This window comes from Argopecten irradians, chromosome 11, assembly GCF_041381155.1.
Source record: "Argopecten irradians isolate NY chromosome 11, Ai_NY, whole genome shotgun sequence".
NCBI lineage: Eukaryota > Metazoa > Mollusca > Bivalvia > Pectinida > Pectinidae > Argopecten > Argopecten irradians.
The window spans coordinates 14,014,093-14,035,528 of NC_091144.1; the positions used below are offsets into that span (position 1 = coordinate 14,014,093).

General features: G+C 34.9%; 1 protein-coding gene across 6 annotated transcripts in view; it reads right to left on the reverse strand.

Annotated features, from left to right (window-relative positions):
• Nucleotides 1–21,436, reverse strand: part of LOC138334807 (matrix metallopeptidase-21-like) — a 90,257-nt gene that overhangs the window by 18,687 nt on the left and 50,134 nt on the right. For 3 of the 6 annotated variants that reach the window (XM_069283556.1, XM_069283553.1, XM_069283554.1), the window contains exon 2: nt 6,996–7,720. In XM_069283556.1, the coding sequence (XP_069139657.1) occupies nt 6,996–7,166 (171 nt within the window). In that variant the 5' untranslated portion in view covers nt 7,167–7,720. Of the gene's footprint in view, nt 1–6,995; nt 7,721–7,866; nt 8,216–15,962; nt 16,663–21,436 lie in introns of those variants that run through there. The other 3 variants (XM_069283550.1, XM_069283551.1, XM_069283552.1) reach the window with 3 other exon arrangements.

A 21,436-nucleotide genomic window follows, 5' to 3' on the forward strand; every position in this document is an offset into this window, starting at 1 on the left:
ATCATTGTGATATCGTGAATCGGTTGTATCAATGAATAGGGTTTGTGTCATCCTTACCAGAGATGAAGTAAATCATTTTACTTTTTAATGATAATGCACAGAACCCTTTTGACAAATGGTGGCTGTAAGTTATCGAAATAAACACGACGGCCGAGGTGCATCTTATTAACAGTTACATAATAGCCGTCTAGCCGTTAAGAATCCTATATCAACACAGCATCTCAGGCCACACTAACCAATCGTAGCATGCAAGCCTCTCGGTGCAGTAAGATATCTAAAATTGTTATTTACTGTGTCTCCTGCAGACAAAAGGTTTCGAAAGCCAGACAATAGCTATTTCGGCTGCCTATTTGAATTATAACTCAGACAGAGTCATCACATTCTTCATACTTTAGGGTCAATAAACTGTCAAACGAATACGAAAATATTTTCGCCAGACATTTAATATGGCAACATTTAAATTAATCGGTACATGTATGACCAATATCCTGACTATTCATATTCTGAATTCGTCTTTCTATTATGACTTCTAGAGATCTTGAACGATTCCAGAAAGTTCGTTTTATTAAAGTTTTTTAAGACTTGGTTGCGTCACGACGTCATTATACATCGATGCGGATGCAGAAAAACCTTCAAACGTAGATATACTAAGCATTCACGGTACTTAGGAAGAGACGTTAGTGTGTTCTCCGTAGCTGCAGATCTGGAAGCCGTACCATTGGCACATTGCTTCGACACCAGTTTCGTTTATCGTCGTCACTGATCCACCATTTGACACCAAAACAGTATGCCTATATTGCTTCTTTATGTTTGATAAATATGGGTAAACTCTTGCAAAATAACCCTTTTTTTAGTTGTTTATGGAAGAGTACTGCTTTAGCTACTCTTTCGGCTTGCTCTAAAACTGTTTGTTTTGTGTACTTGAATGAAACGATGGAATTCTACCTCTCAATAATGCTGAGTACAAACGTGTTACAACGTGGTGTGTGAGGACCTCGCAAATTATAATCGATATCAGCCGGAGATAGCTTTTAATTCAAATTTTGGCGTACTTTAAAATTGGCAATTGAAAATAAATAATTGCATTGGTTCTCCTGTGATAATGTAGAGCCAGCTTATCATGCTGTCTAGTAGTCCGTACGGTAGGTAGTTTATTATTAATACATGGTATTGATGGCGTTCAAAACGATTTATATTTCAGAAAAGATTACAAAATGATATGCCTACAATGTAAGTTCCAAGACGGGACATTAGCAAAATGTTACATAGCACGTCAGAATGTAATGGCAAATTTCTGTCATAGAAATGGTTATGTAATTATGATATGCGAATTTAATCATTGAATACAGAAAAAAGCATGACAGAAAATCAATTTTAACGAGTTGAAGCTCTATTAATAATGTACAATGCAGCAATTTGCTTATCAATCTCATGATTCAAGATAAGACAGCGACTCGTTTATTGAGAACATAGGCTCAAATGGGTAATTAATTGATCTCTGCGGACACGATGATTTACAAAAGAGCACTTAGTGCATATATTACTATAAAAATGGACCAGTTACCCTATATCTAGTGTCACACGACCTTGGTAACATATCTCCCCGTTATTGTTATACATTTTCGGAGTATACAATGCGTTGTATGCGACTTGTTGCACTTGTAAGAACGTGGCATGTCCTTACCTTGAATTCGTGTACGTAGTATTACTGACTCTACCGTTATTGTATCTAGTTTTTTTAAATTAGTATATACCGAGTTAGTTATTATTGTTATTGTAAATATTATACTGTTATTTTGGAAAGCACTATCGCTGAAATTTACTTTTGGTTAAATTATTTGAGGAATTTAGTATAAAGAAGAGAATACCGCATTGCACAATATTACGATATTCAATACAGTAGGTGAAGAAAGGTCATCTAACTATAGCAACGAACACTAATGAATACGAACCTAAATACTAAGTGCAATGCATTTGATTCTTGATGAAATTTAGTGCAATAAGTATGGTATATATCAAATTCTAGTAAATAATTAAGTCATTCTACATTAAAATAAGATATTACGACAATTGATAAGCGATAATGATAACTAAAATCTATCCCTTGGTAGCTATATTTCACAGAAACTTACACAAATATAAAGATATGTTCATACCTCTTGTAACGTATTCCAGTTTGATATAAAGGTAGCTTTCGAAAGTAACATATGTCATACGCTAAATATGTCGTCTTATGTGTCAAGCAAGATAATTAGATATCTAGCTTTAACATATTGAGTAACGTTTTCAGAGCACATGCAAAAAACCTCCATCAACGCGTTTTAACACGTCTCTGCGATATGTATGATGCTAAGTTTTAAACTAGGGGTAGAAAATCTAGTATTAAAATTCTGCTGAGAAAATGCTTTCTATAACTAAGACTTTAGTGGTCAGTCTACTCGAGCAGGTGAAAAAATCGAAATACAATAGATTATCTTTCTTTTTATTTTAACGAAAAATCTGTTTAAACGTAGAATAATTCCTATATTGCTAAATAATTACGGAATATTAGATCAGTTGGCGACTCGTAGTTGAAAATCCTCGGCGGGTTCAATTGATAGTTATGGTTCTATATCTGTTTCGAATTTCAATGCTATATCATAGATGCACTTTTCAATGATCGCCATTCTTCATTAGTGTATATTTGTACGGATATTGTGTATATTTTGTCATACGGTCGGTAATGAAATTATTGTTACCCTATATTTTCACCGCAGAAAAAACATGTTATCTAGATATCTTATTATCAAAGTGTTAATTATTAATAGATGTTGCATATTTTCGTATTTCCATCACTACGATCACTTCGAACGATCGAACACGATACTTCCTTATTATAATTACGTTTTATTTTAACGAAAAATCTGTTTAAACGTAGAATAATTCCTATATTGCTAAATAATTACGGAATATTAGATCAGTTGGCGACTCGTAGTTGTTTGAAAATCCTCGGCGGGTTCAATTGATAGTTATGGTTCTATATCTGTTTCGAATTTCAATGCTATATCATAGATGCACTTTTCAATGATCGCCATTCTTCATTAGTGTATATTTGTACGAATATTGTGTATATTTTGTCATACGGTCGGTAATGAAATTATTGTTACCCTATATTTTCACCGCAGAAAAAACATGTTATCTGGATATCTTATTATCAAAGTGTTAATTATTAATAGATGTTGCATATTTTCGTATTTCCATCACTACGATCACTTCGAACGATCGAACACGATACTTCCTTATTATAATTACGTTTATGAGTTCAATATAAAGTGCAATACATAATTAATATAAGTGCATGTCTGGATGTAGATGTTCGAATGATAAGATCGCCAGCAAGAAATACGAACCGATGTGACGTCATTTTACTTCCTATAAAAGTGTTCCACTATCTTTAGCACACATCAAATATAGAAAGAAGTCACGTGTGATTCAGATATATTCATAATATTACTTACGTCCAATTAGGGTTTTATCTAGTATGTCACTTGAAAGAATCAAACGATGACTATATTTTAGATAGTGGGGCTTTCAAATTGATAGTTTGATCGTTGATGATTTGTTGGAAACGCATCCCTATTATCAGAATATTTCATGTTTTACAAAATGTAAATAGGATCATGAATACACTTAAACGAAAAGAAGCAAGGATACAAACGTAAACCTTATTTCTATAGCGGATGGTTTCCTTACTTACCTCGAAGCACATTGTAGTGACAATCTTAGGTGCAAATATCGGTCAACATTCCAGATACACTGATATGTACATATTTCAGCTTGCTGACACTTAACGCAATTTCTAGTACACGAATAGTCATACTCACCCAATACACTTATTAATGGAGAATGTGCGCTGTGTACGGCTAGAATAATAATCTGCAAATGTGTATGTGATTATCCCTCCCCACAAATATGCACAACATTATGTACCTACCATTGGGAGTGGATACAACCGTAGAAAAATATACAAAACGGCAAACTAAACGTGCTGAAGGGAATATTGATAAGTTCGGGATTAGTTCAGTGATTTGCCAAAGATAACAAAGCGGATGCTTACCGCCTTTTGTTGATTTTGCTAATGTATTTGTTGTAATTTCTCGAAGTGTAAAAGGTGATTAGACCGTGACGTGTAACCAGTACAATATGGATAGAGAGGGAAACAGAAAATATTGAACACGCGTATATTATCAATAATGATTTAATCATTGAATCAATAATTTCTATCCTTAGGTGCGAATTAATGTGAAAAAATATATAGGCTTATATAAAAAACCGAAACTGTTGAAAACGAAAACGCATCAAAGAAAACTTCCTAATTTCGAAAAACTGTATCAAATGAATAAAACCGGATTATCAAGCGGACTGCCCATATTATGTTTCGAAAATCCATTATTTCAAGCGAGGTTCAAGCCTGCCCCACCCACCTTTAATGCGTATGGAGTTGTCAGAGGTTTCACGGATAAAAGATTACAAGATAGTAGTATGTGTTACGCAGACGCTTGAACCGTATTTGAGTCGTGTTTCAAGACTTGAAAACGCCTGCCCTCATCCTTACAATCTCTCGGGCGAGAATCTTATCGAACGTTTTTAACATGACGAACAAGATTCTAAACCACCGTACAGGACATTTTTGTAAACAATTTATATAAATATCTACTTTTCGTGATTGTAAATTCATTTATTTACTCTATCTATGCCATCGTATTCGTTATAGTGAATCTTGACGACATCAATGCTAATGCGAATATGATTACTTCACCCTCATAGTCCTAGTTAGTCTTTTTGTATCCAGTGCAATTATTGAATCAGTTATTTGAAGATAACATGATAATTTGATAAAATCATTTTGTACCGGATCAAGCTAGTCTAATGTTTCACGACTTACAATAATTTATTTAAAATAACGCAGATACAAATATTTTATTGGCATGGTATCATCAGTTACCTGAAACACGCGATCACCATAACTAAGTCACTATTTTCAATATCCTTTAATATATAGCTACTTTATCATTGTACAATCGTTATACTTATACCAGTTATGTTATAAAATTATACTACGTACGTTGAATTTGTTCTTCTATTAGCACGTTCTACCGTCCTGTATCACGGGTGAGGTTTCCAAATAGACTATGTACTTTATCAATCTTGTGGTTAGGTACAACGGAAATTTACAGAATGATGTATAATGTCCATATATCCTCAATCAAACCTAACTCAGAACAGATGATGGTCCGTCACTAGTAATAGAGTTTGTCGGACTACAACCAACCGACACCACGCGGCCAAAGAAAATCATATATCACCAAATAAATAAATGATGAAGTGTAAAATGTAGGGGCATTCAATATTTGAATATATATGGAGTTTATTAGTACCTTATAACGCATTTACACATTAAAAAACGTCCTAAACCACACCTAAGGTTTATATTCAGTTTATATATATAAGTCATAGGGCGTATTCTAATTTCGATTTAAACGTTTAGTATTTGTTTGAAAACCTCTATCTTTGTTAATTCAGACATTTTGTGTTTTCCATCGAATTATTTATGTTTTTTGTACATTTTTTTCTCATATGAAAAAAATGAAGCACTTTGTTTCATGGATAATACCTGATAATAAAACACGAAGCATTCCTCCATACTTAAGCTGTTAAGACTCTAAGTTTCTTTATTTTCCCATTAATACAATACCAGATGATAATTACAAGGCGTTTTGACAATATCATCCTTATATAGATACAATATTAAATCCACTGATGAAATCGTCGTTTTATAAACGTTTGCCATTGTCTGTCAAATCGTTAGAACATAGAACAGTATTGTCTACATCAATATCATCAACAAGTCAAGATGAACTCTTTAGATTTCATTCGATGGATAATGCCTTCAAGTAATGATTTGTTAACCTAAAGTCGTGTTTGAGGACTTCCATTATACTACGATGATAGAGATATTGATTTCATTAGTCTACCGATGAAATAAAATATATTGGCACGAAACAAACAATGTTACAATAATTATAAAAATCTTTATGATGAAACTTTCGTTTTATTCAAAAAGCTAAGATATTGCTAATTCGAAATAGAGAACATGTGTATAACCTGTAAACAACATTAATAACAATTTGAGGGAATGTCGTAATCAGAGTGATAATTATGAGTTCTTACGAAATAAGGCGATATCTACACCAGGGTCATTTTCTCCAATTAGAAATGTTTGTTGACATATTAAGATAACAGTGTGTAATCTTCAAAAAAACGTCATACTCTATACTTATGTCGTTGAATGGTCATTTTTTAAGAAAACAACAAGTGTCTTACTCTATACATTTGTCGTAGAATGGTCATTTTTAAGAAAACAACAAACGTCATACTCTATACTTATGTCGTATAATGATCATTTCAAGAAGCTAACTAACTTTTAAAGTCAAGTTGCTGGGGTTATTGGATAAAGACAATTCATACACTTGTCACATGATAAAAGTATAACGTTGTATCGCATATAAATATCCATCATATATGCCTTCTTTTTCTTATTTAAAAGAAAATTATTTTCACAAAACTTTAAATTAAGGTATAAAAGGATCAGCCCAGTTCGACAGCGATACTACTATTAATTAATGACAAACTGATATCACTTGACAATTCTGTAAAGTATGATACCTGTAATAAAACTCTGTAAAAGGCTCAATGATCGTATTGATTGCCATATATATCCCACTTAATATAGTTAGAAGTGTGTGTCAATAGACGTATTCATGTCATTAATTGTTATTACCAACACACCAAAATCCAACCGACATATCTCCCATAACTGCATGTATCAGTAAAACGAAAGAAAAGGTTCAGTTTATCTAACACAAAGTGCAAGATTTACTATGTGAAACATTCAACAATACAATATCGTATATGTTATCAGATAAAACAAACATAAATAGTTTTAACGTACTCACCTCAGCCTCTAAAACGTTTCTCACCATGTTGGTGTTTTTTCTAAGTCGTATAAAGTTGCCCTGATCCCGATGATCTCGGTATTGGAAGAATCTCTCAGCCCCTACACGATTTGACAGTAACATGAGATGTAGAACGGTTAACGTTTGTAGTAACAACACGCTCGCCATCATCCCTGCCCCTTATTGATGTTGAAGGCCGTGATCAGCCTCAGTACCCGTACGGTAATCTGGTCACAGACAGTAGATGCAATGCACTCCTTTGTTAGGATGACACCCTCTTAGTACCCGCCACATCACGCGGTTAGTGGATATCGCTTCCAATGTGGAAGTGCAGTAGGTTTGGTTCCCTCCTCACTAACCAAAAAATCACTCAGTAATTTCACTGGTGGTCTCACAAATCCGTTATTGTTTCCAATGATGGAGTAAAAACAGCAATACCTTTAGATACTGTTATATTGTTGAACGGTAGAGTTACCAGCTCATCTCCTTTCCCCGCTCCAGGTACGGATGCTTGGACATGGTTTAGTTGCTGACGAGACACGAGGTATAATATAGTCAAACTGGCCACGTGGGTTACCGTGCGATTGTTTTACCAATGTTTCACAGAGCACCTATCCTTTATAGAAATATTTCCAATTGTCGGTCGTTAGGGATAAATCCAATAGCACTATTAACATTTTCCTTGGTCAAGCCGTGGACTAAGTGAAACCGTAACTGCCTTCTTCCTGAAATTAGAGTAAGAATGTGTCAATTACAACTTGGTGAGAGAAAACAATTCACATAGGGGCGGGCCTGCATGCATAATGATTCTCACGCGAGAGAGAAAATGTGAACACGAGAACAATAATGTAGAAAATATGATCAACTATACCGGCGTTCGTAGCTGTCTCGTAGAAATGGCATTGTCAAACACGATTATGTTCAAAGCTCGCAGTCGGGCAGACATAACATGTACATATACCTATCTAGTCTAGTAACGCTAGGTGTGAGCACATGTCTCTTATTATACATATATCCACCTCCTCATCATAAAAAGGACGTTTGCCATGTTTAACATACGAGTAGACGTTGTTCCGTCATGGGCTGTGATATTTCACCATTATGATAGCTAGCGAAAGTGTAATGGTAAAATGGAAAGTGTATTTAGAAAGTAGAAGGTTCATCTCGACTCTGCCCTGGATTTCACGCAGCCCGTTACAGTGGCAGTAACCACTTCATAGATCGAATGAGTAATCACGCGGTTTGGGAGGGCCTGAATCTGATTGACAGACCGTGCTGGCTCCTCTCCACACGAATCCTCTTTGCATATTTTGCAATGTTTGGTCTGCTGCAAACATTTAACACTAACCGCACTCAAGTTTGGATCAGCTGAGAAAGCCTCTGCATAGAACTAACGAGAGAAAATACGACTGTAGACTGGGGATATATGACTATACCCCCATACAGAAAGCTTCCCAGACCACACACTATAGCAAGTATATACTATACACCGTTATAGAGGCCGATCACCAAACGTCTATTCGTGCTTTTTCTTACAATCGCCTGTTTGCTTGTCAAAGAAACTCTCATGTATTCGTCACCACTGCTTTGAAGAATTTTGTCTAAACAGTGTAGGTGAGAGTGTTGAAGAATCTACGATTGTATGTCCGTGAAAACCGTGACGTTAAAATACGTTTTTACAAGTCGGTGTCTGATATACCGACTTTCTTACCAAACGACTAGATTGCGGCAAACGAAAACAAAATAATTTCTGCACTTGACTACATTTTTATATCTTTGTACTTCGATAAAATTGTTGAAATATGCTTGAAGACTGGTTTCTAGTTTTACACAGCTTATCGTACTTATACAAAATCATCCACTTTAGTTTGACAAATACCTTATGGACCGAAAATAAATAAACCGATTTTTGTTTCTATTTTTACAACATCATAAACCCGATTCCGACATATTGTTATGACTTGAACCAACCACATGTATGCGATATTTACAGGTCTAAGTTTGTCTCTCGGGCCGGCGAACAGCGCCGCAACGTAAAGAAAACAAAAGTGGCTGCCGTAGCGAGACGTCTGGAATCAACATAGTCACCGGACCTTGACCTTAGAGACAAACTCTGTTTCCATAACCACCGTTTTATCCACACAGATGCCGCTCAACACGCAAGGTGTACGATACAACATTAAAACATGTATATAACTAATAAAGATATTCTCCACTGTTGTTATATATCATAGACAGAGTACATCCCATACTTAGTTTAAAACGTAAAGCTGAACTGAAGATAAATTTTGGCAGATTGAAATTTCGTACATTTTTCGATATGATCGAGTACTGTTAATTAGGAAAATATGTTTGATATAAAACGATTCAAGTCCTGAAATATGTGTGTGACATGCAAGTTATTATCTATGTAAAGGGGTATAACTCTACCGGTATTGTACAATTCGATGACATATACACATGGTGGCATAATGAATTTTTATATCACCATTCGCTGTATTAATCTTGCATTTTGTTACAATTATAATCGCATCTATTAGAAACATGTAAACCACATGTGTAATATATTTCCAAAATTTAGAATTGAATTCTCACACTTGGGTAGCTTTAAATAGAATATCTGCATATAAACGCGTAATTTGTAAATGAAGTGGTACAAGATATACAATGATATCAGTTCTTGTAGATGATAAACTGTAATGCATGAAATAATTTATATCAGTGCATGTCGTGAAGAGCACCGCTTTATCAAACGCTTACTCAAATTCATAGCAGTGCCACCTGACTAAGTGCCACCTGACTTAGTGCCATCTGACTTAGTGCATTCATATGTCTTGTAATGTGGCTTGATGTTAATACTTCTAGTGCTTAACATCTATTGAATGTGTATGTATGTTTGTATTACCTTAAAGATTGCATAATAAATATGTAAAATATGAATAGTATCAAATTATCGCAGTTTCATTTCTTACTACCCATACATCCCTTTTTGTTTACCATCATCGTCTTCATGTTTAATGAAGAGTATATAGGGTTTCACTTGCTCAATTAATGTATCAAAATACTACTTAAAGTATTGCCGACGTGAATATACCCTAACCATTGATATCTGTATGATTCTTATGTCTACTTAAACATTTACATACATAAAACATACGTTTAAGTTCAATTACTTAACATTAAGTCATATTTTATTCCATTTTAATGGTATCCACTTGATATTTAACCCACCATCGACATAAATTAACCTGTAATTCTGACGTACGTCTAACCTTTCCTGTGAGGCTAACACAACCATTTATCATAGACGTAGACTCGCTACAGGAAACAGCTATCATTTCGAAATGAAAAATTCCGTCGTAAAGGGATAGGCTGCTGAAACTGGGAGCGTAACACAGAGGAACAGATCTTTACAGATATACTGAACAGTTGATGAATATATGTAATCACATAGATAGCGTGATGATGGCTTCCTATCCTACCCTGTATCTGGTACTTGTCACATGTACCGGCAGGTCGTCATTTTACAGGGCAGGTGGTCAAGTTCTACATTAACTTCTAACATTGCCAATAGAAATATCAACCGGTACGGCACATTTTTATACAGCTCATTTCCTCAGATATAAAGGAAGTCATATATAGCTGAAAACTATTGGTAAATCATGTAAAAACAGCCAAGAAAAAAAGTTTGCAGAACTTGGATGTTGTTAATAGAATTAATAAGCTACCATTTATATCTTAGTGAAGTTTGAGAATGTTTTGAGTTTAACAAAGCCTATGCATCCTTTATATTTGGTGATGTGCTGAGTACAGGAGGGTGGTATATTAGTATATGTCCCCACGTAGTAACGAAACTGTTTCCCTTTTATAGTTGTGCTTCACTACAACATGGGACACTGAGCGACCTATCTAGTCTAATGACAACTAGTACACCAGTCCTCCAACTCTCTTTGTGAACTATCACCAATCGTTATAGGATTCTACCGCCTGTTTTATGAAGGCTTTTTAGTAAAACATAATAATTGATGACGTCCGACACGAAAAAAGAGGTGTGAAGAGAAGTGAAGTCATCAAAGGTACACAAGTCTTTTAGCAATTAGGCTAACAAACCCAATTACAATGTCTGTCTAGGATGCAAACGGCACTGAAATATTATAAGGCGTTGGTATAGAAAGTGTGTCAAAGACACAGCGTAATGTTAATAATCACAAACTGCTGTTTTGTATTCAAATACCCGAAAATACTATCTATATTTTAGCTTTGCAATAGAATAGACATTCAAACATTTTTCAAAATTTATTACGCTTTCCCAATTGAAACATTGTGATACTATAACGAACCATTTCCAGCTGAAATTCATTCCTGCTGAGTATTTACCGGTGCACTATATCACCTTATGTCTAGTCACCATGGTTAGCGGGTAGCTTTGTCGACTATTGCATCGATTTCAAGGATCATCATCAGATTATCAAATGTGGCCTAAGGTTGTGTACTGGATAGCACCCACCGATCCACATCGTGTTGATCAACCTACCAAAGTGGATAATGACCAAGTAATAACGATACAGGTGATGTAATTGTGTTAATATCGAAGATTGTCAACAGATGGATAGTGTGGTGGGCTTCTGGATTATCCAAAAATATCCTTAAATAACCGGTTTATTGAATCCGTTTGCTGATAGAGAAACAACTCCCATCACTAAACACTTATTACAAATCAATCACAATCCATCGTGCTATCAATTGTACAATGAACTTAAAATGACATATACGTGACAAAACACCATGGTCAAATTATCTCCATATTTCAATATTTCAATCATTTTGACAAAACATTTTTCCAATTTTTTTACAATAATTTATCTGCACAATAAATAATATTGTCACAGAACTTATGGCTGAGCAATTGTTGGCAGTATAACCGGAAATGAAATGTGATATCGGAAGGTCAAAATTTTAATGAGACCACCCTAAGTAGAAAATAAATTTGCAAAAAATGTAAGATAATTATACACAAAACACTTTTCGACAGTATTATATTCTTTCGATAAAGGTTGACGGCGATGTTTCAGATACATGCCAGTATAATGCTAATTACGTATGATATTCTTTCGATAAAGGTTGACGGCGATGTTTCAGATACATGCCAGTATAATGCTAATTCCGTATGATATTCTTTCGATAAAGGTTGACGGCGATGTTTCAGATACATGGCGGTATAATGCTAATTCAGCTGTTTTGTTTACCTTGCAAACCTTCAATTTGACTCGTGATTACAGTTATACAGACAATTTGCATCACGTCGAGAAAAAGCTACTACTACACCATATACTTGAGGAGATCATGTTTCATATTTCCTTGAACAGGACCTTTTAATTGGGCGACAAGGCAATATAGTTGCAGTATAGAATGTTTACACGGAGACAGCCATGCAAACGTGATTGGTACGATTCATTACCTCTCCAGGCCGTCCGATATAGGTCAGTTTAACATTCAACATCCTGAAAGAGGATGTCTACCTCATCAGACTAACAGTGCAATAAAGGAGCGTATTACAGCAGTGCAATATAGGGCGCACCATCAATGGTCCCAGTACGTGTAGTACCAGGAACCAGATCATCACGTGATCTTTGTCTTAATCATGATTTTGCATTAGACCTTTACTTGTTATATCATGGTATTACGTTTTTTGACTTATTAAAACTGAAGCTTGTATGAAAACATGATATGAATGTCTTAATGTATATTATGATTATGTTTTCTTACAAGTTATCTAAAGCGGTGAAGTTCAACGCTAAACAAGAAGAACAGTAACAAAATTCTGCCGAGACTGTAGACTTAGCCTAGGTTATGAAGTTACATTATAAGAATTTATACATTTACAACATAACCTAATATCCAATGAAGCCGTTGATGAAATCAAAGAAATACATATAGTAAGATTATTCAATTTTCAAATGAGTGAAGTGACAGGAAATATTTTCGTTTCAATTATTGGATTGGAGTATTGTATGATAGAGTCTCACTTTCAGTAATAGCCAAACAACTTAGACTCAATGCTGCTGACACCAAGTATGAAAACGATCACACGTTGTTTGTGACCAAATGCTAAGATATATCGGAAGTACTTACAACTCCAATAAGTAACCAGACCACAGCGTAATGACTAGTAACGAAGCAAAAAAGTTAGGAAATCAATATAGCTTTTATGTTGTACACATCTCGTGTGTCGGATAAAATAATTGCTGCAGATTCCGCCATGTGGTTAGAGACATTCGGAGCATTCTGCCTACTTTTTGCGACATATTAGAAACACATGGACTCGTCAGACGAGACCAAGTCTTCACTTGACCCCAGAGGAGGGGTCATGTGTGCCTACCTAACGCCTTAGATTTACATACTATACATCTATTGTGATCTAGACCATGTGCGAATGCTACCATATGGGAAACCCTTCTTAGTTTAGCACGTGGTACCAATATAGTTTCATCCCAGCTAAACTGATCTTATAATTGGTCTGACCTCCCCCTCCTATATTTAAACACATTTTTCTTTTGTCTGACCTTCCATAAATCTTTCGCAAGCCTAACCTTAAAATTGGCCAAGTCGTATCTTTATCCAGTCTCTTATCTGATGTTTCAATTAGGGTGACCTAAATCTTGTTTCATTTCATAACTGACCATTTCCATTCAATTGTCCAAGGTCCTCGTGAACATTAACATCTCAAGGGTGAAAATAGTGGGAATTGCACATTATAAAAAATAGCTCTTCTACTGTTTCTTAGTTTTGTAAAAGTCTGGAACAAACAAGTTAGACACATATTTGATAGCAGTGAATCTAACAAATGCATATCAAATGTAGAAAAAACTGACATTCCAAAAGAAACAAACAAATTAGTTCATAATTATATACTTACCATAATACGACATACAGGAAACATGTGTAGCATCATCTATAATAAGAGGTACACAACATTGATGTATCATACAAGAATAGAGTAGTCCCCTATGTATAACCCATACAGGTCAACTATTGTAGCTCACACATTCCAATACACGTCTCGGGGGGACACCAATACGTCAGGAACGATGTACGAAACTTCGGCGAAATTGTTTTCATCTCCGCCCATTCAAAGTTACGAAACTACAGATATTTAGGCAATGGTACACAAATAACCAGACTGGTGGTCCATCAATTGTTACTGTTGTGGATTATTGTCATATAATATCACAATGTATAACACAATGCTTATAGGACATATTGGTGGAAACAAGCTGACACTCCATGCCTCTCCATACACGCAACATTGCAATTTTATGATCACGGAATGTCATAAACACACGAAGAACAACATCCTCGCCGCCCGGGTTATAGGGGGATAGACGGTTAATACACAGGCAATAATGCTGTAGACTAAACCGTATACCTCCATGACAGTCGGTATCATAACGGATACACCGTTAAAATATTCTATTGGGATACTGTAATTTAAAGATGTATAGGACCTCAAAACAATAGAAACAATATTACTAGCAACTTGTTACCAATTCAAAATATTCTCTAAGCGAATTGGTATCAGTTCAAATCCATGACTGACCTCCAAACAATTCAATACAAGTTACCATAAAACATGAAGTGAAAATGGTTGGACCAGGTACTATAACAGAGTGAACGTCTTCTGCAGTACGAATTGCCTATATGAGTTAGGACAGATCTCTGACCCACATTTATATCCTTACGTCATACTAGTATTTTCCCAATATTTACAATGATACATAGAAAGACGAAACATGCGTTTCTAACACACTAACAATAGCGAGTTTGTTCATCTATGAATAAGCAAAAGCATACAAAGCACCCTCTTCTCCTAAAGTAAACATCAACAGCAGAATTATTATTTGACAAAGTAAAGTGAGTATACTTGATACTGTCCTCAAAACGAATTCGTATTGTGATTGTATATTTTGAATGTGTAAAATAAACTTGTCCTTACTTTGATCTAGAGATCTGTTAATTTATGCCTGTTCACACTGCTATTATACTGCATCAGGAGGATACCGAGATAGTCAACAGGAGGTGTGTTAGTGAGCATTAGTGATAACAGCGTGCGGCGTATGTAGACAGAAAAGGTCACCCACAGTCGCTGATCCATACAAACCAAAACCTGCTTAATTTGTGTTAACTATTGAATCTACTTATGTAATTTAACTGTGTGATTACGTTTCAGGTTTATAAGTACCACTCGAAGTAACAATATTTATTGTATGGTGATAGATTCTCGTTTAACATCGTTAATTGCATTGAATAACAAGTGTTTTATAAAGGTATCACCGTGCGATAGCAGAAGTACTCCAATTACAGTTAATAGATAACATAGATAAGCGGAATCGATATACACAGTCGCTATTGCAGAGTGAAACATTCATGAGCCAATACATTGTGCCAGACAATTGAAAAATAAAAACATCTAAGTGTCTGGGGGCTGGAGAGACGTGCACCCTTACAAGGCACAGCGCCTCCGTACAGATAAATAGCACAATAAGCAATGCAGATCAAGTTAAACAGGATTGTTTATCAGATTCACTACCTTCAAACAAACAAAGAGTCTATCATTCAAGCAGATGGGTGGATTAAGAATACATGTGGTTTATCAAATTATACCTCAATAATGAGTAACATAAAGATAACTGATTAATTATATAAGACTAACATAAAACAAGATAGCTCATCGATATCATCAATATCATTGTTTTCTTTATATGCATGCAGTTTTCATACATCATCAACTTATGAACTTTCGATATACAGCAGGGGCAATAACTTGCGGTAGGTGCCATTATTGTCTGGTTCACTGAAATTCCTGAGTTATAGAAAAGAATAGGAGGGAAAACATTACATGAAAGAAAGTGTTATTTTTGTAAGGCTAATACCACCAATAAGTGCAGATGCACACGGAATGTATATTACCTGCAAACACTTACACGTTATCCTCTGGTTCCTAGTATTTGGATGGTACCTGATAAATCCCTTTCCAATTAATCGCATACACATCGACGATATAATCCTTCACTGAATTCGGAAATATGCGTTCAAATGTAACTTTGTTCTGATCCCTCGTACACAGATCTTTTGTTTTAATGCCTCTCCTTTCGCCATTGTCATAACAAGGCCTTATATCCATGATGTTTGGGGTGCGTGGTGTATATACAATGTTCCTGTAGATTTAGTGGTCGCTCTATACCCTCCAACACTTGTGTAGCCCCTAGGCCTTCAGCAAACTAGACAACTGGATGGCTAACGGCGAAGTCAATGCAGAAATAAAATCCGTTATTCATTAGGATTTCACCATAAGTAACTAAGAAATTTAGCTGTTGAAACCACATGTTAATCAGAGAAGAAAGTATTCTCTCGTTAAACGAGGCTAAGGCGATCTGTTTATCCTACGAGATGGATGCAATTAGATGGGGTGGCCGAATGCCAGCACTATCCGGCGGAGTGTCTGACTAAGGCCCAGACGCATACGGCTAATAAGATGGTAGCTTACTTTCAAAATGTATCCCTAAAAACTGATTGTCCGTGTCATATCACAACTCTCACAACTTCCGAGATGGGTTCCGCTCCAAGATAGGTGTCTGTAGGTTAACGGTAAATCATCACACGGTAACAACACGTTTATCCGCCCCGTAACATAACCCATACTATATTCATGGTCGCTACTTTTTAACCACAGTAAAGATATTTACATTCGCCAGAGAAACAATCTTTACTGCGGTCAGAACAGTCATTCGTTACGGGATTTCGGCCTTTTGTTAAATAAATGAATACGTATATTACAAACATGTGTAAAGAAGTCTAATACAGTATAACAAATCAGCAGTTTTATGTCTTGTTAATATGTAACTTTATATGTGTATAAAAACTCTTTTGTATTTGTATTCAATATATTTGTATGCTGACCATTCAATTTACACAGGGTCATGCAGTATTGTACTAAACGATAGCTACACACGCACACCAACTTGATTAATACCATATACATTGCTGGTCAAACATTGATGGTAAGTATGGTCACCCTTTTCTTATTCTACAGATTTTTGTTGTCTTTAATATCACTTTAATAGTATACCATTTCAAACTGATTCCACGTCTTGTTATTCCCATATCTGCTTTAAAACATGCCTATTATACATTGTACGAAATTGCTGGTGGTCGTTTTAAAAGACTCATAATGTAGGGAAAATATGATGACCATGTCTATATATTTTAAAAGCAATGCATGGTCAGCATTAAACACTGAAGTAAAATCAGATGATTTTGTAATTCATATCAATCTATGTAGGAACATTGTTATTAAAATCATACGCTTATATGAAGCTACAACTACAAACAGTATCTAAATGCTATATGTTTATGTATATATTCCCTTTTTCTTGTTTGACAACTTTACATTAATGAATTGTGTTCTTCAAAAACATTTAATGATGTGGTCTTGTATCATTATAATGTAAATGTGACTTCAACAAACAGTCCCCATAAAACGGTATTTATTGCACCCCATAATAGATAATGAACAGTTACGTAATAAGACCATTCTTTATTGTCACACACTGTATGGTTAGAATGATGTTTCTCTCACCACCTCGTTTTTGCTACAGTACAAAGACGCGAATCAAAATATTCTGAATGGAGGTATACCCTAGTATACCTATGAACATGAATTTCGTACTTATAAGTTCATATATCAAAGGTGAAGTGCGTACGATATAAACCCCGAGCTAGTGTGTCTTGATACATGTATAATATGATACTGCACCTTGGTAGAATTACAACGAAAACATATGTGTAGACTTAATGGTATATAGCGCTTAGTTAACCTTGGCGTATAGCTTCTATAAATTGTAATAGGAAGAAAATTAAACTTTAAACACACGGATGTTATTTCAATAAGAAACCACGGATTCTATGTGAGCCCATTCCCTTCGGAATACCGATAACAAAACTGCAGGTCAGTTCATTACGTAGAAAACGGCATATAATTATACGGAATAAAATGGAATCATTTAATGATACATATAAAGCCATTTTTGTGAGGAGAAAAACATAAACATAAAAAGGCCAAAGAGATTACAATAATTTCCCCTCTTGCTTATCGTATTATTATTTTAAACAAGTGGTTTCCGGAGTGGATATCTTAATTGATAATTAACCTCGGTGAGTCAGAACTTGAGCGAGACAACAATTACAGATAACATCCATTATTAATAAGTCCGCAACCTTGGTAAACTGTTCTAGTTGGGGGTTATTTAAAACATGCTCCATATTAAATAGTTTGATACATGTCAATATATATAATTTGCATTACGTTTTAAAGGAAAAGAAAAAGTAACAAATAAAAAAAAATATAAAGTATAAAGCAAGACTTGCGAACACCACTGGGCCAAGCTACATTGCTCTCGGTGCATCTTTCTATCTAACGTGATTTGGGAATATTGTCTTCATTAGGCAATATCTTAAGGGTTATGAGTAAATATATTGCTCTTGTAATGCGATATTTGTCAATATTTTGACAAAACAGAATTCTATAGTGTAACAATGTACATGTATGAATAGATGTGAAAGCAAACGCTGATCTTTAACATCAGGGATCATATAAAAGTTTTGGTAGAAAAATAATGCTCTCATGCAGAATTATCCCGTTTGCTAAACATATATAAAATGTAGACTATGTCATCGAAGTCCTGATACCATCTTTAACCATATATCAAATATAAAAATATGGCTGTATGCTTTGCATTACTAACCTATCATTACTACAAAATGTCCATGTCTGGTTTGTTATAATATATTTTGTTTAAACATTTCAAAGAACACAATATGCTCATTTAAACGTTATTGTATTGCTTTGACCTTTATACATGTTTGTACTTCAGAAGACAAACAGATTGACAAAAATACCTCAATATGTATTCGTATCACAAATGAAAGAAGAAATATTAGTAAACAATTTCAACCTTTATAAGTTATAGCATCAATAAGATAATGACAGCATTTCGCCAGACTGTGGATAGTAAACGACAAACAAAACTTTGACTTCTTCTCAAGTATATAGATAAATATAAGAATAAAGTATGACTGATATAGCTTATATCAAAAATTGGATGACAATAAAACGGAAGCACATTTTCAAAATAGGAAACAAGCTATAATCCATATGGTTTTGGATTAAATAATTCACATTCTTCATTATGCTAACCCATTATCATAACATTTTATTCTTGGTTATCTGTCGTTTCTGTCAGAAATAAAAAACAAACCACGACAAAATGTTATGATTGACCACATAAAAACCATCACTGCGCTTTAAAGGCAATAAATGTGCAAGGGAAAATCAAAATAGAATGTATAAACAAACCTTAGTGATAAAATGGACAGATTGGTAAATACAGGTAATTACAATTGCAAATACAGGATCATTGCAGTATACATTAGCCATAATAACGCATGAACGCCTTCCCCTAGGCCTTGCTGTGATGTTTTTGAACTGAAAGCAAATGACCGCATTTAACAAGTACATATATATCTAGGTTATCAGTCTGGGACAGGTTGACACCATGTCTAAAAACTTAACCAATATATCATACTCATACACGTGAGTCCCAACGATGAAGTATTCTTTACGATCAGTAGATTATTATGAGGCAAACACAAAAAATACAGCTACCATCTATGTAAGCTCGTTATGCATTGCAAAGTGGTATAAACATGTTTGTTAAAAAGCAAGCGTGAGCAGTACAGACTCACCAAAAAACAATTAACTTAACTAGTATCGATACAGAAGAAAAACGATATATCTAATAAACTTCCTTAGTCTTTATAAAATGTAAAGAACAAAGTAAACTTTTAAAACATGTTGCAATTGTAAAATAAGTTTCTAAGAGTGTAAAATCTCCACTGACATAAATCTACAATGTAACAATCATACTGATACATAGCGGCCGAGGTAAACTTACTGAACACAAGTATATCAAAGCTTATCAAAATCCAGTTAATACACAAGTTGGGTGTTTTCGTTTCACTTACTTATGACAAAGATATACGATTTGGTGGTTTTCAACGCGCAGACGATTTGGGTATACAACAGGTGGCTCTTTAGCTGTTGTGTACCACCTAATGGGAACACACGGGGCATAATGTCTTTGAACTTGAAAATGCATTGTACAGGTTGTCTGTATGTTAATTCATCAAAGTAGTGAAAGTAGTCACTCTCACAGGGAACCAGACCCCGTATTCATATTACAAAGAGTCTACCTGATACCTGTCAAATGGAACAGGATTAGAGATAAACATCCTCTAAACATTGGGGGAAAACGGGCAAGTAGAATGTAAATCGCTTACCTCGACAGTCACAGCGCAAGGTAGACCACACAGAACCAATCATAGTAGCTGATCTCATTTGATTACATATAAATGAATCGTTCGACACCAAATGTCTAGTACAGCATTTGGATAAAATAAAACATTACAAGTAAACCAATAACAGCTTCAACCTTCAAGAGGTTACGAAATAAGAACGAAACTTGGTGAAAATGAAATGATTTAAATTACATTTAGATAGAGTCACAGAAAATAAAAGGTATTGCCATAGCATAATGGACTGCAGGTATAACCGAAATAAAGAGTGTGCTTGCATATTTAGACTGTGATACATCACAGTGAATCCCGAGATGGAAGGTCAGTGATATACCACACACCTTGTTTATTTAATTAGGGATTGGAGGTGTATACAGAAATGGAGAATGTATAATACAAAATCTTATATCACCAACAAAGAACTAGGAATGGTAACATAGCAATAAGATTAAGAATTTATTTTTCGGAAATGTGCCTTTAAATCAACTATTGCTAGTGATCAGGAATCAGCGTATACGACCGAAATGAGGACCTTAAATAAGGTTGTATCATGTTCTACAGAAGATGACACAAATCATAACGACAGATTATTAATGATGTATCATATTATCGCCCGAGTAGGGAAATCATATAACAGAAATATCCAACTTTGACACACCATTCAGCGGCGCTATTTTTATATAACTACATTTGACCTTCACCTTTGTATTAACAATAAAGCAATTACATTGAAATATGCCGACTTCACACTTGAAACTATGTATAACAAAGTCTGTGTTATCTAATATGACCCGAGGGGCGAGGTCTACTCGATAAGATCTACGTATATGTCGCCATATTTCCTGGGTCACATCTCCAAATTTTATTCAAATATGTATTTTTCCTGCGGTCGCAGACGCAAACGAATTAGTTTTTGTCACGTAGGATAAACGAGACAAGCACACTATATAGAAGGCATTCCGACAGTAAAACGGCATTATAATCGGAACCTAAATCGAATAATTAATTTCGGATATATATTTGAATTTGGA